The sequence below is a fragment of the Aotus nancymaae genome, unplaced genomic scaffold (assembly GCF_030222135.1).
Source record: "Aotus nancymaae isolate 86718 unplaced genomic scaffold, 86718_ANA_hifiasm-v0.15.2.pri h1tg000040l, whole genome shotgun sequence".
Lineage (NCBI taxonomy): Eukaryota > Metazoa > Chordata > Mammalia > Primates > Aotidae > Aotus > Aotus nancymaae.
In genome coordinates, this window is record NW_026988454.1 from 34143310 (window position 1) to 34162041 (window position 18732).

An 18732-nucleotide genomic window follows, 5' to 3' on the forward strand; every position below is an offset into this window, starting at 1 on the left:
TAAGAGTCTAAAATTTAAAAAAATAATAATGATCCTATATGGAAGATTGGGGAGCAAATATTATATAATAGTCCTATTAAGCAACATAGTATTTTTTTTTTTGAGACAGAGTCTCACTCTGTCACCAGGCTGGAGTGCAATGGCACAATCTCGACTTATGGCAACCTCCGCCTCCCAGGTTGAAGTGGTTCTCCTGTCTCAGCCTCTCGAGTCACTGGGATGACAGGCATGCAACACCACACCTGGCTAATTTTTGTATTTTTAGCAGAGATGGGGTTTCTCCATGTCGGTCAGGCTGGTCTTGAACTCCCAACCTCAGGTGATCCACCCGCCTCAGCCCCGCAAAGTGCTGGGATTACAGGCGTAAGCCACTGCACCGGCTGCAACATAGTATTAATAGAAGAGAGAAATTTTAGAAATGAACAAAAAATCCTCAATTGGTCAACAATAAATGGAACTTAGAAAAGAGTTAATTCAAATTTAAGTATAATCAAAGCAGAATTACATACTTCAGAAATACCGGGAAAAAAAATCCTGATTTGTGCTATGGATCTTTTAAATCACTTAAGTAGACACCAAATGTGTGGCTGACCTGGTGTCTGGCTCGGAGGCTGCTTTGCTTGGACTTGGTTTCCTGCTGATGTTATGCAGCTTAAACTTAAGTGTTTAAGTTTGGTATGGGTCATGTTTCCTGATGTATACTCAACCATTTCATTATGTTTCTGTCTAGTTATTCGTCTTTCTTTAAAAATTGTCTGAGCTGTGATAAAGCTTAAAACTATCTTCATGATCGGATATTCCTAGCCTGAAGCCAAGGAGTCTCACTCAAAGAATGAGTTCGCCCATAATATGTCTCATGTGTAGCTACTTACCTGGCATTTGGTAAGAATAAGGTGTCTGGCCTGGCTGTGGGGTAGAAAACCCTGGGCTATAACTGAGGCAGCCACTCTGTAATGGAGACTGGGTCTGGGAAAGTCCACTCTCTGTCTTGATGGCTGGCAACATCACACCCAAATCTGTTTAGAAAAATGAATGTGCAAACCATTTAATTAGTTAGATGATCTTCCTTCTAAGTTGTGACCTACAACAGAATACAAAGCTACCAGCCAGCAGGATTGCCTGCCCATAACCAAAGGAGAAGATTTAAGATGTGAAATACCGTAAGTGGGCAGGCTGTAGGGCTGTCCTGTCTGTGAGTAGGCTGTGTAGACGGCTGGCTGCTGCATCCCCGAATACTGAGTCTGGCCTGCATAGGCAGACATTGTTTGAGCTGCTGGTGTAGAAAGAATGTGTGGATAGGGCCTAAATATCAGAAAAATAGCATTACTGTGGCAACAAAGACTGTATATTAATTCAGACAGCCTAGATTCAGTGAAACCCTATAATATCCAGGAAGTAATCCTCTTTATCTACAATATAATTTTAACAATATATGAAAAAGCAACAGTCTGAAAGTCAGGAGCTCAGGCTCTGCTACTAACCAGTCTAGTGACCTTAGACAAGTAATTTAAACTCCCTAAGTCTATACCTCACCTGTAAAAGAAGAAATTTGATTTAGATATTATACCTAGTGTCTCTTCCAGGTCTATAATTCTTACTCATATCTGAAATAGCACTCCAGTTAATATGTAGATGAGGAAAATGGAGCACACACTAATTAATATGCTCATGAGCAAATTCACACTCACCATGAGTGACTTACTGCTACGCAAAGACTATGAAATTCTATTTAGAAGCCCTACTAAGAATTCACTCCCAAGAATTGGAAATTTTTAAAAAGAAAAAAGAAAGGTAGGAGGCTTTCTTAAAAAAAAAAAAAAAAAAAAGGAATGCCATTCCTCTCATTATGTCACATTTTATATCATGTTCCTCATAGGATATCCAACCTCCAGTCCATATATATGTAAAGGCAGACACTCTAGATGCTGAAGAAAATAACATACTACATTTAAATGTGTATGTATCAGCAATATAAAATCTTGGCACGTCTGGCTGATTCCAAACCAATTCAGATATACATCCAATATAGTTAAACTTTAGAAATATCTACCACTGACCTCAATAAAGTAACTACATTAGGTATAAAAACAATAAAGCATATTTTCCAAAAATATGCTTATTAGAACTGGAAATCCAATAAAAGAATTTCAATAATGGAATTAATTATGAAGTGTTGACATATATAAAATGTAATCTCTTTAGATTTTTTAGCCAGCCAGCATTTTTTAATTTGCATCAAAAAAGCAGTGTATTCTAATTTGAGATTGATATTTCTCTCAAGGTATATATAAATATCCAAGGGAATTATCAAGATAAATGTGGACATCTTGATTTCAAATGTGTAAAAGATATTTATCTACTTAATCTATCCAAGTATCTATCCAACTATCTATAATACATGTAAAGACATAAATGTTTGCCAATTTAAAGTTGTCATATTGTGTGAATACAGATTAATAAAGATGATGCTGGAAAATTTTTCTAATAAAACAGAAAGAATCTACTGACCACTTACTTGGAAGGATACAGCTGTGGGGAATACTGATGTGCTGATCTGGGGCTGTAGCCACTACTTGTAATTACTGTAAGACACAAAAATACCAGTGCACCAAAGGTTGCTTCATAAATACATTTCACTAGAATGTACACAACCAATTTGAAGAAATTACCCTGTTAAACACGTTTCCAAAAATTCATTTTCTAAAAAGAAACAGCTGCCTAAATAAACACTTTCTCTTAATTAAACTGATTTGAGTTTAAAAACGTGAAACAAACATTTGTCTCACAAATCATTCCCTTTAACACTCTTCCATTTTCTCAAATCATTAGCATGAGCTTATATATTAATATGCTATGAATAAATATATTTGATTATAGGGTAATTAAGCTTTCATAATATAAAAGTAAATTTTGAAAATTTGCAAACTTTGCATTTTAAAATGCCAAATGTGATGGCAAATATACATTGCTCTTCCTCCATATTTATTCTAATTGAAATACAATACAAAATAAGAAAAGTGTGATGTTCCAAACTTCATTTTCTAATGGTAAAATACTACTGTAATTCTATTTCCTCTCATTTTACCCATCAGATGAAAAATTAAAAAGGAAGTCTAAAATATGCCTGTAATAACTAGAGAAAGCATAGGTAACTTCTTTAAAACATAATCACAAAATGCAGTAGCAATTATATTTACAAATATACTTTGAACTATCAGAGATAATACTTTTCTGAGAAGAACTTAAAGGTAAAAGTCAGGACCTATTAACAGTTAATCCAAACATGGGGCTCCAAACTGGAATATATCCAAAAGCTTGGAAGTTTTTCTTTCCTTTAACTATCTGCCTTGACTAAGACAGATGTTTTGCAAATATATGGACTCTAAAGTGTGAGCGAGTCCCCTCAGAGCCAATCCACACTGAGCGAGCACACAGAGTGTCTTTATTAGGCCATCTGCTGTTCATTCACTTTTCAAAAAGATTAAAGTCGTACACAATGCAGTGCTGGAATTAGTTTAGTCCAATCAATCATAGTTATACTTCAAAGTACTATGTCCTTTCTGAGTTGTTCATAATAATTCTGAAGCTAAACTTTCAGAATTGTAAAAGTGACAAATAGGTTTAGGTTGTTGACTATTTTATGAAACATGATATATTTCTATATAGATCATACCCTTGTGATCTACTGCTTCACAAACATGCAGAATTTAATGTGTTTAAAATGCCATTTTGCCTGTAAGCTCTGAATACAGAAAGAATATTTTCATTTTCATAGCAATAATGCAGTAAGTATATATTCAAGAATATTATCAATTTTGAAAATCATCAAATTTGACTAAAGGTGTTAGTTCTTAACATTTTCAGCAACCAAAACTTAATTTGCTATGTATAGTTGAAAATAAACTGGCTAATAAACTATTAATTTTCTACATACTTATTAAAACTTAAAGAATGTTTTAAATTTTCAAATCAACTTAATGAAAACAGACCCTTTGTTCTATTACACAATGGGCATTAAATGTAGATTACATAATAATAGTGTTACTCCAAGGATATTCATTCTAATTTATCAATTCACAATAGCAAATACACTATTTAACAAAAATATAGTTAAATGAAGCTTAATTATAGATTCTTTCATCTCTTCTTTATAGAATTTCTCTTTGGTATACTCAAGATTTGGGCTATACTAATCAGTTATTATCAATATTGTGAAATAGAAGACTTTTCCAAAGAGACACTGAATCATAAAGATAAATATTCATTATAGTAGATTTTAATAAGACATAGAGCAAAATTACACATTTCAGAAAAAATCCATATACATGAACTCAATTCTGAATATATAAGATGTTTCTTCTCTCTAATGACAAATCTAAACATCATTAGAATAATGTACTCACAACACATAAAGGCTCAAATAACCTTTACAAATTTCTATTAACATCTATATGTTCATTTTCTAAATAGAACACAAAACCTTTGGCTCAGAAAACTATGATGTTCATGTAGGAAAGTTTATGCTTCTTTACTAAAATGTATACATTTTGTTCTAATTCAGAAATTTGCAGATAACTGAAAAGAACAACAAAACTGGATTAAAGTGAGTTGAAATTATGCAGGTAAAGTAAAGACTGCTCCCACAAAGGGCAGCCTCATTTCCAGAATGATTTCTGGAATACCTTGTAAAGACCCTTGTTTTATTCCCCACGGTCATTTGATTAATCATAAACACTACCCAAATCACTCATTACATTCCATCATTTCTGCATACAGCAGTAAGCAAAACTACCTGTTTTCAAAATGCCCTGAAAATTAATTAAAATAAATGTTTACTGTCTATTGTCAGTTTCTCTGATGTTGTCAAAGCAATTTCAAGGTTTTATTCTTATTATCATGCTATCTTAGATTGGTGACTCTCAATGGGATGGGAAATGGGTGGGGGTGAGAATTTTGCCTGCCGGGGACAATTAAACAGACTGGATACATTTTTGGTTGTCTTCAGTAAGACATCTTTGGTTGTTTCTTTAGTACAAAAGCATCTGGGGAAGTGTTGCTGGCATTTTGGGATAGATGCAAGGATGTTGCCAAATATCTCACAGTGCAGAGGACAGCTCTCCCACAATAACGAATTAGCCCAAGTCTTTAACAGTGCTGATGTTGATACTCCCTGCCCTGGATCACTGCTGTGGAATAAAACTTTCCATGGTGTTGGAAATGTTCTGTATCTGAGTTGTCCAATATGGTAGCTGCTAACCACATGCAGCTGTTAAATATTTGAAATGTGTTTAAACTTAAAAATTCAGTTAAATTTTGGTTGCTGAAAATATTGAGAACATAATGCTTCTAGTCATACTTGATGATTTTCAAAATTGATTGATAATATTCTTGAAAATATACTTACTGCATTATTGTTATGAAAATGAAAACACAAAACAAAATTTTTAATTTTATCAAATTTTAATAGCCACATATAATTAGTGTCTACCTTATTGGACAGCATGTCCCTAGATAATTCTTTAAAAAATTGAGAAAATATCTACAAAGATAATATGAGTGAATTTCAGACAGGATGACTGTTTATACCTATTTTTTTTTCCATCTATTTTCTGATGGGCTACTACAGAAAGGATCCAGGGACTGATCATCAGGACACAGTTCTAGACTCATTTATACCACTGACCAGCTGTGAGGCTTTGACTGTATGGCCTTAACCACTTTTAACTTTTCCTGTCTATAAAATGGATCAGAGAGCTCTGAAATTCCTTTTGGAGCTAACACTTCATAGTTTTGTCATTCAGTTTTCAATTAACTTGTAGTATACTAATGAAGTATGTCACCAATAAGTTAATAACTCCATTCCTTTCCTTAAAAATGTGTTCATATAGATTTACTTTGCAGAAAATTTACAAAAGCTATGGTAAGTGTGCAATACAGAATGCTGAACTGATACCTATTTATTTCCTGAGAGGCAGGTAAACTGCTAGAAAAGATATGGATTAGTACATATAAGTCTCTATGCAAAGTTTATGTACTATTATTTCTTTCTTGGAGTACTAATATTTATGTAAAGACATGGCAACTGCTTCTAATCAGTATGAAGCAGTAAAATTAGATCATCTGTAAAAATCAAATATATACTATAATGACATCATACTCTAAGACATCTCAACTATTTTTACATAAAACATACTGACAAAAAATCCTTGTGATATGAGAATATGGATAAATGTAAAACGTATTAAAGTAGAATAACAGAACTGAGATTCAATTACCACAAATACTTTCCTAGGTTTAATGTTCTTTCTGATGCACCTATTCCTACTCAGGTTAGAAAAGTCCTTTCACCAGATAATAAGCCAAATAAATAGTGTAACTTAAAAAAAAAATCTTTAATTAAGTCAACTTAATTCATGTCCTTTGTGCCCAGCTGGGAGTTATCAGGTATTTACGTTTTCAAGGGATTGATGTTTAAAGACATGCTATTGTTCTCTTTGAAGCATACCAGTGCTCTCTGAGGCTGGGTTCTAATGCAACCAGCATGTTCTCTCCCGCAGCCCATTAACCTTTAATACTTGTCACTCAGCTGCTTACACAGGAGGAGTTTTTTAAACCCAGAGAGGAAACAAGGTTATTTAGAAGGAATCAAATGGATAGTTTTACATCTCGAATGTTAAACAGAAGGCAGTTTTTATGCAATTCAAATGGGTACGGTGAAGAAGCAAGGTCAGCTGCTACAACCTAATTATTAAATTACTTAAACACTGTATAAAATAATTTTGAAGGAAGTTAGGTTTACTTATCTGTAATAAGAAAGTCATGGGACTTTTGCTGTCAAATAAAATATCAAGCAAAATTATTCTAAATATAATTTATAAAAATGTATATGCTATGACAATTCATCATGGAAAGTAAGAATTTGTTGCTAACTTTATAAAGATCAAAGCTCTAAGAGCTTGGATGCTTATGCTGTTTATTCCCAAGAAGGAAGATGTGGATGCACCCCCATGTGTACGTAAGGACACACGAGCTAAAGGCTTTACCTGACCCAGTAAAAGTGTCAAGCGCTCCATCTCCAGTCGTGGTTGTGGTTTCACTGCTGTTCAAGGGCTCTGTTTTGACTGCAAGAAGAGACACTACGTAGAAGAATAAGTACATGTGAGTTTTACTTCTAAATTTATGTCAAAGACGCTGTCTGTTCTACTAGTGATTTTTCTAGCTACCATGGGCATGCAAGAGAAAACTTGAGAAGTTGATGAGGAGAGTTTTGTTAATTTAGCTTCTAAGTGGGCATGCATTTAGAGGATTTAATCTAAAATCCTCTGGCTAAACTAGTTCTCTCAAATCGGGCTTTTAAAAGCAGTCAACCTTAAAAAATGAAACAGCAGTACACATATTTATATTCTTAATTCACCTAAACACACTCTAATATAGTCAATAGGAAAAAAAGAATCATCATCAGTCTTCAGCACATTTAATCAAAATTATACCAAAGAAATTTACTGACTTATATTTTATTTTTCCCAGAAAGATTTTTTAAGTTTGCATAATAATATAATGCAGACATATAAAAGTATAGAAACCACGGGCTCATTCACATGATGAATGAAAAATGAAGCACTCAATGAAGCTCTATAAAAGACTCAAGAGCTATAAGGTGTTGGGCTTTTTATTTTAATGGTTTAACAATTTTTAATATGTCATAGAGATCAGCATAGAAAAAGAGATGCCTTCCACAGCAGCAAGTACATCTTTTGAAAACTCTTTTAATATGTTATTTCTATGTGGCAATGGTGTATTTTGGCAAAATGTTTTCTTGATAACAAAGTGGCCTGGTACACATTATTATCATTATTAGAAGCGACAAGGGTGGGGGGTGGTGATAATAAAGTTTTACCCATTTGGTCACACCATATTTTCCCTTCGTTGGCAAAGCTTTACTACATATATCATAGCAGCAAGGAAATAAACTAAGTTATTTTCTACTTAACACCTCTTGTGTTTCCTGGTCATAAATGAAACGAATGATTCAGTTAAAGAACTTAGAAGCAAGCAGAAAATTATAAAGAAGAAAGCTGAAGACTAGCCAAATGACAAAAAAGAACAGAGGGGTCATAGGGTACTCATCAACCACACAAGTCAGTAACGTTATTCTGTTAGAAAAGCGATTAACTGATAGAAAACCATGCCGTAATGATTATGCTCTTTTCAACATGAATGGAATTGACCAGACCCTCAGTGAGCTCTGTATTAATTTAGTATCCATGATTTATTAATGACATGATCGGTTGTAAGATTCAGAGAAGAAACATAAAGGTTGGAAACAGAAAGTAAAGAAATTTGGATTACTTTTCCTAGCAAAAAAGGAAACTTAAGGTCGACTTATCTTTCAGTAGCAACAATGATCTGAAGAGTAGTCTAATTATTTATATAACGATAAATAATAACTTGGTGGTTACTACTTTTCAGTAGTAATTTGCACAGTAGTCCCTAGTGTGATTATATCTGATCAATAACTAAACCTATCACTATAAAATTATTTTATCACCTTTGTACTTACTGCTATAAAACTATTACTTATCGAGAGCTTACTAGGTGCTAGATGATGTACATTTAGCTAATCCCTAAAACAACCCTAATTAATACAAATCACTATACCTATTTTATAGACAAGGAAACTGAAGTTCAGGGGGGCTGAGAGCCTGCATAAGTCCCAGTGCAGGAGATGGTAGAGCTAAGATTTGAACTCAGGCTTTTAACTCTAATATGCATGATCTTTCCACCATATCAGCCTGCTTTCAAGTATGAAAATGGCTTATGTTCACGACAGTGCCTCTTCTCAAAGGCCCAGAGCATGATGAGAATGTAGTTATTTCCTAGATAGAATAATTAGAAAGACTTCATTAAAAATGAAAACTGCAAAATACTGGAATAGGATGCTAAGACATGTTTGCCATTTCTTCCTTGTGGGATATTTTAAAAGACAACAAGAAGTAGCAAATTTGAAATTAGGTAACAGTAACAGCCAGTAACAGGACACCCTTAAAAGATACATGATATATTTTAGGTATTTGTTCCAGTCCTTTACACCTATTAACTTATTTACTCCTCTCAACAGTCAGTAGATGATATCATTATCTTCATTTTTCAGATAAGGAAATGGAGGCACAAAAAATTAAATCGCTTCCCCAGTCACAGAGCTAGTAAGAGCTAGAATTTGAGACCAAGTGGTGCATGTTCAGAATCCAAACTAAACCATACTGTCTCTCAGGCAGCACTAGCTAATCAATAATTCCTTTTGTCTGTATGAAGATAATGCAGAGTATAATCTAGATGGGTAGAAAGGCTACTCTATGCCATAATATTTGCATTTGACATCTAACATTTATGACAAAAAGTCGTATCCCAAAGCCTTCAGCAAAACGAAGAAACAGTTTATCAGAGCTTCTGACTTCTACTAGCAGCTAAATTCCTATTTGTACATATCTGTATCTATGAACAATATTTGCAAAAGTAGCTTTATTATACTAATAGTAATACAGATTTTACTCATGAATGGAGGTGGCAGAATGTGAGCTGTGTCCAACAAAACTGGTCTAAAAACCAGACATGTAGCTTAGTTTTGTTACTTTGAATTTCAACTTTGAGACCTGATTTCAAAAACTTGGTATTGGTTTTGATTATAATCTCCTTAATTAGAAAGTTTTGGGAGGTCAAAAGGAGAAACAAGAGGAGGGAGAGAAGGAGTTTTTGGTCTAATTCATTATACTGGAAATATCTCTCATTAAAATTGTAAAGGTTTGCCTTTAGTCAAAGACAGACAAAGGAGGTTCATTTTACTGAGAAAAGGCATCCTCTGGAAAGTATATGAAGAGAGGAGTAAAAAGCAAGATGTGTTAGGTTTACTGAAACACCTGAATTTTAGTGAAATAATTCAACAAAATGGATCCTAACGTTTGGGGGAAAGTGGTTACATGTTGATGTAAAATTGTTTTTTTTTTTTTCTTTTCCCACGCAAGTCAGGGTAGAACAAAAGGGAAAAGTGGGAATGAAACATTTATTGTTACAGAAAATAAACTGCATTCACATTAAGTGAGCACCAATAAGCACCTCTTGAACTCTAAGTAAGTCCCAAAGTTATCTCGGTTTGATTTTTTTAATAATCAGTAATATCAGATAATAAGAAACAACTTTTTTTTCAGCAGTAGAAAGCTCAAATAGAGAAGTGAACAGACACTATATTATTAGCTGATTTATTAAAATATGTTAGAATACAAATAAGTATCATCTTGATATTTATATAACTAGTATAAACATTATATAATAATTATAGATAAAGCTTAGAAAACCGAAGTTATCTTCACTGAAGCTACAAATGTATTTGAAATGCATTCTGTTTACATTTATCTTGCTTCTGTTTCTACACTTTAAATTACATCTAGTATAAACTTTTCTAGTGGCAGGAAACTTAGTTTTTCATTAAATATATGCAAGGCACTACTGGAAAAATGTTCATTAATAGACAAATCTAGTCTTATAACTATTAACTTGTAAAAATCCTTATTCCAAATAATGATCAGTGTCTATTCTTTGACTGTTCAAATGTATTTTAAGCTATATTTTGTTTTCCCTAAATTAACATGAAGTTTAAACAGAGCTTTTAATTTATTTTCAGGACAGCATCCAAAATCATTACATGCAATAAAATGGAATCACAATCCTTCTATAGAAGAAAAGCACCATATTTCTCAACCAAATACAAGCTTACACACCAAATGTTTTGATTTCAAAAGAAATAATGATATTCTAATGTCCTAGGTTGAAGTGTTTTGTGGGATTATTATTCTATATCTTCAAAGTAAGTGAGTCAGAGTTCATTTTGCAAAAAGTGGCATAAAATTAGTTTATACAGCACTTTGTACAGAACTGTTAAGAAATGCTTTTACTGACAGGTCCGCTCCCCACTAGTTAGCTACTTGCAACTTGGATGCTTTTTATAGAGCCAAATAGTAAAAATAAATTAACATGCATGATTGGATTTTCCATTTTTTTTTTTAGCTTTTAAAATAATTCCTACCTACAGACTAAATCAAGGTCATACATGATTGTTGTCAGGTATCAGTAATGGCTACTAAATCACAGATTTCCTCTCTTCACATCCCAACTTTCATCCCTACTGCCATAAACTTATTTTTAAAGCAAACTTAATCTTGTCCCCTTAAATTGTCTTTAGAATTTCAGTACAACATTAACGTCTATTAATTACTTTTAGAGAAAGTCTGTTTTATTATCATAACTCAAAGTTCATATTCATTTGTTGCAATTCAGGCTTCATCCTTGAAAGGTGACCCACATAATTTACACTTACATTTCATCTTCAGAAATCTATGTAGTTTAAACATAGAGTAAGGCGTGTGTGCACCAGATTAAGGTGCCCATTAAAAAAAACGACATATATGTAATCCCACATACACTTCTTTCTGAACCACAAAAATCATATATATATAGAGGCTTTTGATAGCTTAGCTTCTACAAAGAATTTCAGAAAGAGTTAGATCAGGAAAATTACAATTTATAACACTGCAGGCAAGCAGTAAAAGTATTGCCTACTGGTTTTAATAATCAGTATAGCCTGTGATTTATGCTTGTTTGAATCAATATATTCATTCAAAAACCTATGAGTACCAAGTGTCTTTCATTCCTAACTACTGATGAAGTATTTAATTTTGCAAAATAATTTGATGTAGCCATTTATGACTTTTATTCTTAAAAAAAATCTACAAAGAGCAGACCCACAGCAGTAGGTAGCTCTACTGCACAAATACATAACATTCAGAAACGAATTCATTATATGTGAGTCAATCGTCTCTATATTAAAAATTCTAGAAGATTCATTTCTATAATATATTGATTTCAAATATAGAAAAACCAATAAAGCTGATCAGAATGTCTGATTTCTATTCCCCCAAACCTTTTCTTTGAAGTTGTTTCTTAATCTCCATGTAGAATCAAATATTCCCTCCCTCCACTGTTCATCCACTTTGAACACATTATGGCATTCATTATTTTCATGTCTGCTTCCCTCTGCTAGACTTTTGGTTCCTGGACGGCTGGTATCATGTTCTTTAGGTCACTTGGTTCCCATTTCCTAGCATAGAACTTGGCATATAATAGGAACTTGATCCATTTTAATTAAGTGAGAAAGTGAAAATTTACTCTTTTAGATCCTGCCCTAGCCCTCTTAATAGATCTAAGTATTTTTGTATATAAAGTGTAGTTCATCATGAATCCTGACACTATTAAGCAAATTAGAAGCTGTAATTACCTACATCTGGAAGTAAATGTTCATATGACTGGCATGCATTCTTATACGTACAACATACTTTATGTATATACATATAGATCTATATCAGGAGTCATGTCAAATCGGACCCATGGCCTGTTTCTGTATGGTCCTATGCTAAGAATGGTTTTTACCTTTTTAAATGGCTGAAAAATATCAAAAGGAGAATATTTTGTGACACAAAAATTTTAATGAAATTCAAATTTCAGTGTTCATAAATCAAATTATTTAAACACAATCACATTAATTTGTTTAGGATTGCATACAGCTGCTTTTGTTTAACAATAGCAGAGCTAAATTGCGACAACAGAGAGCATTCAGCCCACAAGGCCTGATCTTGATTTATTTGCTAAGGTATGCTTGTATTTATGCTATTTTTATATTTTACATTTTAATAATTTTACAAGTGCTAAAAATTTCAAAGGAAAAATCTATGTTCCATATAAATCTGAAGATGTAATTATATAATTAGGATTAAGGTCGTAAAACACTTTAAATTACTTTCAAGAATACTGCAACATACTTAAAGAGCACCAATGTAGTACAATAACATCTCAAGGTGATCCTATCAACTTATGTGAATAAAAAAAAATTAGGCTGGGTTCGGGTGCCTGTAATCCCAACACTTTGGGAGGCCTAGGTGGGCAAATCACCTGGTGACAGGAGTTCAAGACCAGCCTAGCCAACATAGTGAAACCCCGTCTCTACTAAAAGTACAAAAATTAGCCAGGCGGGTTTGGTGATGTGTGTCTGTAGTCCAGCTACTCAGGAGGCTGAGGCAGGAGAATCACTTGAACCCGGGAGGTGGAAGTTGCAGTGAGCCAAGATTGTGTACTGCACTCCAGCCTGGTAGATAAAGTGAGACTCTGTCTCAAAAAGAAAAAAAATATATATTTTTTGAACATCTCAAGTTATTGGAATGATCTTGAAAAGCTACTAAATTAGTTCTTTTCTTTTGCCTTTTATCTTATTATAATTTTGCAAGTGATACAATTCCAACAATAAAAAATAAGAATTGAAAATAAAATAGTTTATTCTTAATAGAAGAGATCTTGCAAGAAATGCTTAGTCTGTGTCACAAACAGCTACCATAAAAAGTCACTGAAGTTCATTAAAAGTTTCACATAATATGACTGGACTATACTATTAACGATCAAAGTTCACCTAACATTTTGTTACCAGAAGTTTGCCTCCTTTAGCCCAGTTTACACATTTCTAAATGCAAATAAATTTGTTTTGTGACCAAATGGAGGGTCTTTTCACACAATGCATATTTTCATTTTCCTTAAAAAGCTATTGCCTAGTTATTATTGCATTACTAATTAAAGAAAGAAAGACATACTGATATTTATTGCTAAGCAACTTATATACATCAGCTAAGACAAAAGCCTTGCCAAGAAGTATTATTATCATCCTTTTATAGAAAGGAATTGAAGCTCAGAGAGGTTAAGTAACTTGTTCAAGGTGACACAGCCAGTAAGTGTAGTGCTAAGATCCAGATCCATGGTGCCCCTAATGACACAGCAACTAGTTCTTATCCCAGGGCCTCAAATTATTTTAAATGTATAGCTTTCATCACTGGTAACTTTTAAAGTAAGGGGATATTGATTATTAATGTTACTTTGCATACTTTGGACTATTGCTCATATTGCTCAAAGTCTGTAGAGTAGCAACACTGATATTAAGAACCAGGAAAGCATCCTTACAACTTAGAACAATGTTTCTGGTTGAGATTAGATGCAAATTACTGTTTTATTGCACACATTCACTATTATAATGTTGCCTATGTTAACCACTATTTGAGAACAGACCACAGCCAGTAAGCTAAGAATATTTTATACATATTAAATGTTTAAAATGTTGTCAAAATTAGAATATTTCATAACACATAAAAATTATATGAAATTTAAAATTTAGGGCCCATAAATAAAGTTTTATTGGAACATAGCCACGCTTCTTCATTTACATATTGTCTATGGTTGCTTTTGCACTGTGATGGCAGAGCTGAGCCGCTGAAACACAGACACGTGGCCTACAAAGCCAAAAATATTTACTATCTGGCCCCTTAGAGAAAAAGACCCTCCTATGGAATTAAGAGTATCTAAATTCTAGCAACATAGTTTTAGTATGAAAAGTATATTTCAGTATAAAATTGAAAAACTTAAAACCATGCAGGTACAAATAATGAGCATATTGAAGTACTTCTTCTTCTCTGATCATATATTCTAATTTAATCAGATATAGAGTAAGGTCCAGCCAAACTGTGCCTATTCCAACTGCTTGTGATGCACATTTCTGACAGGCATGAACTCCTTTTTGATTCTACAACTGGGTGGTTCCACAAAAATGTGATGGCTTTGTCTTAATTGTTTGATTTTTTTTTTAGTGTATTAGCATTTGATTTAGGAGAAAGTTCGTTTATATGTGTGTAAGTATAAATGTAGTTAATATCCATAGTTCAAAAAAATTTATAAGCCAATATTAATGTCTAGTTTTAAATGTATAGCTTTCATCACTGATGATTTTTAAAGTGAGGAAAATTGATTCTTAATGTTACTTTACATACTTTGGGATATTTCTCAAAGTCTGTAGTAGCAAATATCTTTTTGCTTTATTAAGAATTTAATTTAAATTATGAAAGTCTATGGGTTATGAAGGTGATTATGTTTGTATGCATGGCCACTTTGCTTCAATTGCTCTGTTTGACATGGCAGTTTTTGGGCAAAATTTATCATGTAATAAACTGATAAATAGTTAGAAAAACAATAAATGCACCATTTGGATGAAATTATTAAGTTTAAGAAAAGAATACGCTGATCTAAAAAAGTCTAAGAATACCAATTGATACAAAAAATCATAACCATCTGCTGTCAATAAACAACTAAAAGGCATGTTCATTTTTCCTTTTTAAGTAGTGAACACAGAAAAGAGATGCAAACATAGACATAGCAACAGACAGCAAACCAGAGGGCCAAATCCACACACCCAAACACATGCAGTGTACCAGCATCTCTCATACTTGTTGCAGAAGAGGGGGTGTTGCAACTCAGCAACCAGTCTGCTGTGTTTAAAACAGTCATGTTGTCCCCTGAGAACAGGAACAGTATAAAAGTTCATTGTCTGAATGCCTGCTGAGTGGATATCAATAATCTTCAATGCTTGCACTTGTTTCTGATCTTTTAGTCAAAATTATAACTGCCCTGTATGACTTTAATATTTTAATTTCAGGTCTGTTTTAGTTCAGTCAAATATATGCATATGATGATTAGTGAATTTCACCAGTCTGGTTCTAGAGTGCTTGAGTTTCTAAATTTTGTTATCTGTACTCGATTTAAGGTTTAAACGTACTTTACTCTAGTTTTCATCACTAAATATTCTATACATTTGCAATTGCTTAATTAATTAGCTGAAATTATAGATGCATGTTTAGAGACAAATAAACATCATAAACAAGGAAAATGTTAATCTACAAGGGAATTGGTGTAAAACATTATTAAATACAGGTAAGTTGCAATGCACACAACCTTATGAAGAAAATTTTAGATTGCATCATTATTCTAAAATAAATGGGAAGAGGTGTATCAATTTCATAGATATTTATTTAAAATTTAAAAGAAAATATGATGTGGCAAATGCTAATATCTGATGACATAGTTTACAAATTAAATGTCATATAATTCTAAATTTATTGGCTAGATGGAATCTACAAAATTTCAAATTGTGAATAATTTAAAATGCAGTCTATATATCATATAAGTGTGTACATAATCTCTATAAATACATATTGTGATATAAAAATTGAATATTTTCTGAAAAATTAAATACATTCTATAAAAATAATAAAGCAGAATATTTGAAATAATAGCTATTATTTTCACCATATGCTGTGGCATATTTATGGGTCTATAGAATGACAAATTATCTGAAAAAATGCAATTCCTTTGTAAATAAATGTTAGGTGTTATTCTCTTTGAAAAGAAAATGCAGCAGATATGAGTGTTTTTGTATTTCCAAAACCATGTCTTTTTTTTTTAAAAGCACTTTTAAGAAAAAACATTTTTAAGGAAAATGTTGAGGCAACCTTTCTTTATAATTCAAAATAAAACCAAAAAGTCAAAAAGTGGTAAGTATGTGTATGTGTGTGTATATATATACACTTATATATACACATATATATTTTTGCTACTATCAGGGTGGAAATCCTTTGGCTTCAATTTCTAAATTTTGTGAAATATTTACAATGGCAAATACAAAAAAAAAAAAACCCTGCTAAAGGCCCTCGAAATGTTGCTCAACACTATCTATCCTCTGTGAAGGTTCCCAGCTATAGAGGAGGAGCAAAAATTTCAAGAAAATCATCAAAACAATAAATATTAATTATATAAACCTTGGATATAATGCTGATTTGTGTTATTGGTAATAAGATATTTATTTATTAGCAGATCCCTAAGAAGTAAAATTAAAGCAAACATTGAAATATGCTTCTGGGTATCCTCAGGGTAGTACACTTACCTCCTGTCCCATTTGTAGTGACTGAGGTGCTGCTGAGATTAGATTTTTCCAGTTTGGAGCTACCCGGAGTATCACCACCTCCAACAAGAGTGTGAGGACTTGCTAGGTCCTGCATTTCCATAGACCTGTTAGAGCAGTAAGCGGCAGAGCAGAAGTTGAAATTGCGGGAATTATTTTTTAATAGATTACAAGTATTATTCTATAGAGCACGTGTAATCTCACAATAATAAGAATTAAAACCAATATCTAAGACTTAGTCAACCAGATGAACATGTCAGTTCATTAAAAACAAACAAACATACAAACAAACGTATACACAAATAAGAAAAGCTTCCATAGTAAGTTAGGCCTCATAACCTGTTTGTAATAACATAACATGTTATTATAACTATTATAATATGGAAAACATGTTATTACTAACATAAAAAATAAGATATGTTATTACTAACATATAAAAATAAAAAATAATCCTATGACTGTTTCATATAATGTAAGAAAAAATGCAAATTCTGTCATCTTGGCAATTTAAGCTGATATGAATACCCACCCTCCTAAACTGATCACCTTAGCTACACACTAGAGAGCTGAAAATGTTTAATTCCCCAAACCTGGCATCCCCTGCCACCAATAATGAGGAAATCAAGTAGCTAGAAACAAAGTGTGAACTCAAAATCAAGCAGAAGCTTCAAGCTGACCTTGTTGACCCAGGGAGCTGAAAAATGAGCCCAAGTCCTGAGAGCTGGTTTTGTAACACTTTTAATATCCATTCGGGAATAGGACTTTGACTTATGTTTGCTCCAGTGATTGTGCTACAATTGGGATAAAATAAAACTGGGATTCTTGAAGGGCTGACCATCTTTTGAAAAGGAAACTAGAAAAAAGAACTGTGCAGTAGCTCAAAGAAGCTACACATGCTTTCATGAAAGAAAGAAACATACAAGATAGATAAAAGTTGAGAGAATTTCTCACCAACCTGAAATATAACAAATACTAAAGGAAGACCTTCAGCTGAAAGAAAAGATACCAAATGAAAACTCAGGCCTACGGGAAAGAATTAAGAGTAACATAACTGCAAATACATGAGTAAATATAAAAGATTATCTTTTTTTTTTAATCTTAATTCATGAAACACAGTCGATTAAAGCAAAAATAATTGCAGTGTATAGAGGGACTTATAGAAGTAATATCTGACAACAATAGCAAAAAGTTAAGGTTCTTTGATCTGGCATGAGGTGATATATTAAACATGGGTAAGAGGTAAGTTTAGGGTACATTGAGTAATCCTTAGCATTAAATGTTAAGAAAAATACCATCAGGTATAACAAAAAGCCAATAGAATGATTAAAATAACATTTTAAAGAATGTGATTAACTCCAAAAAGGCAAAAAAGGGGAAGGAAACAAAGAATACATGTGAAAAATGGAAAATACAAAGCAAGATGGCACACTCGAACTAAAACACATTGATGATTACACTAAATATCAATGGACTAAACATTCTAATGAAAATCCAAGCATTGTCAGGTGAGATTATATAACCAAGACCTAACTATGCAGGATCTACAAGAGAAGCACTCTAAATATCAGCATATTGTGCCACTATAGTACACTGCCCAGACATCCTGAAGAACTCATTCCTAGGGCTGTGGAGAGTGTCACCAATAGGCAGCTTTCAACTGAGTTCCTTTCCAAAATCTGCCCTTAACTAAAGAAGGTCACTGTGCCCAAGAGCACACCCTTTCTGAGGGCAGCCCTCATCTACTGATTTGTCAGTGGAGGGACAAAATGACTATTCCCTCTTACCATAAGACATGACTATTCCCTCTTACCATAAGACGTAACTATTTCCTGTCACCACAGTCTAGGATCCCTCATAAG

The 18732-nt window shown here is 32.9% G+C and overlaps 1 protein-coding gene across 12 annotated transcripts in view; it reads right to left on the minus strand.

Moving 5' to 3' along the window:
• Positions 1–18732, minus strand: part of EYA4 (EYA transcriptional coactivator and phosphatase 4) — a 318581-nt gene that overhangs the window by 59611 nt on the left and 240238 nt on the right. For 6 of the 12 annotated variants that reach the window (XM_064360664.1, XM_064360665.1, XM_012474484.3 and 3 more), the window contains exons 4-9: positions 16856–16980; positions 15363–15431; positions 7044–7136; positions 2516–2582; positions 1160–1302; positions 873–1016 (exon numbers count right to left, since the gene is read on the minus strand). In XM_064360664.1, the coding sequence (XP_064216734.1) occupies positions 873–1016; positions 1160–1302; positions 2516–2582; positions 7044–7136; positions 15363–15431; positions 16856–16980 (641 nt within the window). The remainder of the gene's footprint in view (positions 1–872; positions 1017–1159; positions 1303–2515; positions 2583–7043; positions 7137–15362; positions 15432–16855; positions 16981–18732) is intronic. The other 6 variants (XM_012474487.3, XM_064360666.1, XM_012474486.3 and 3 more) reach the window with 2 other exon arrangements.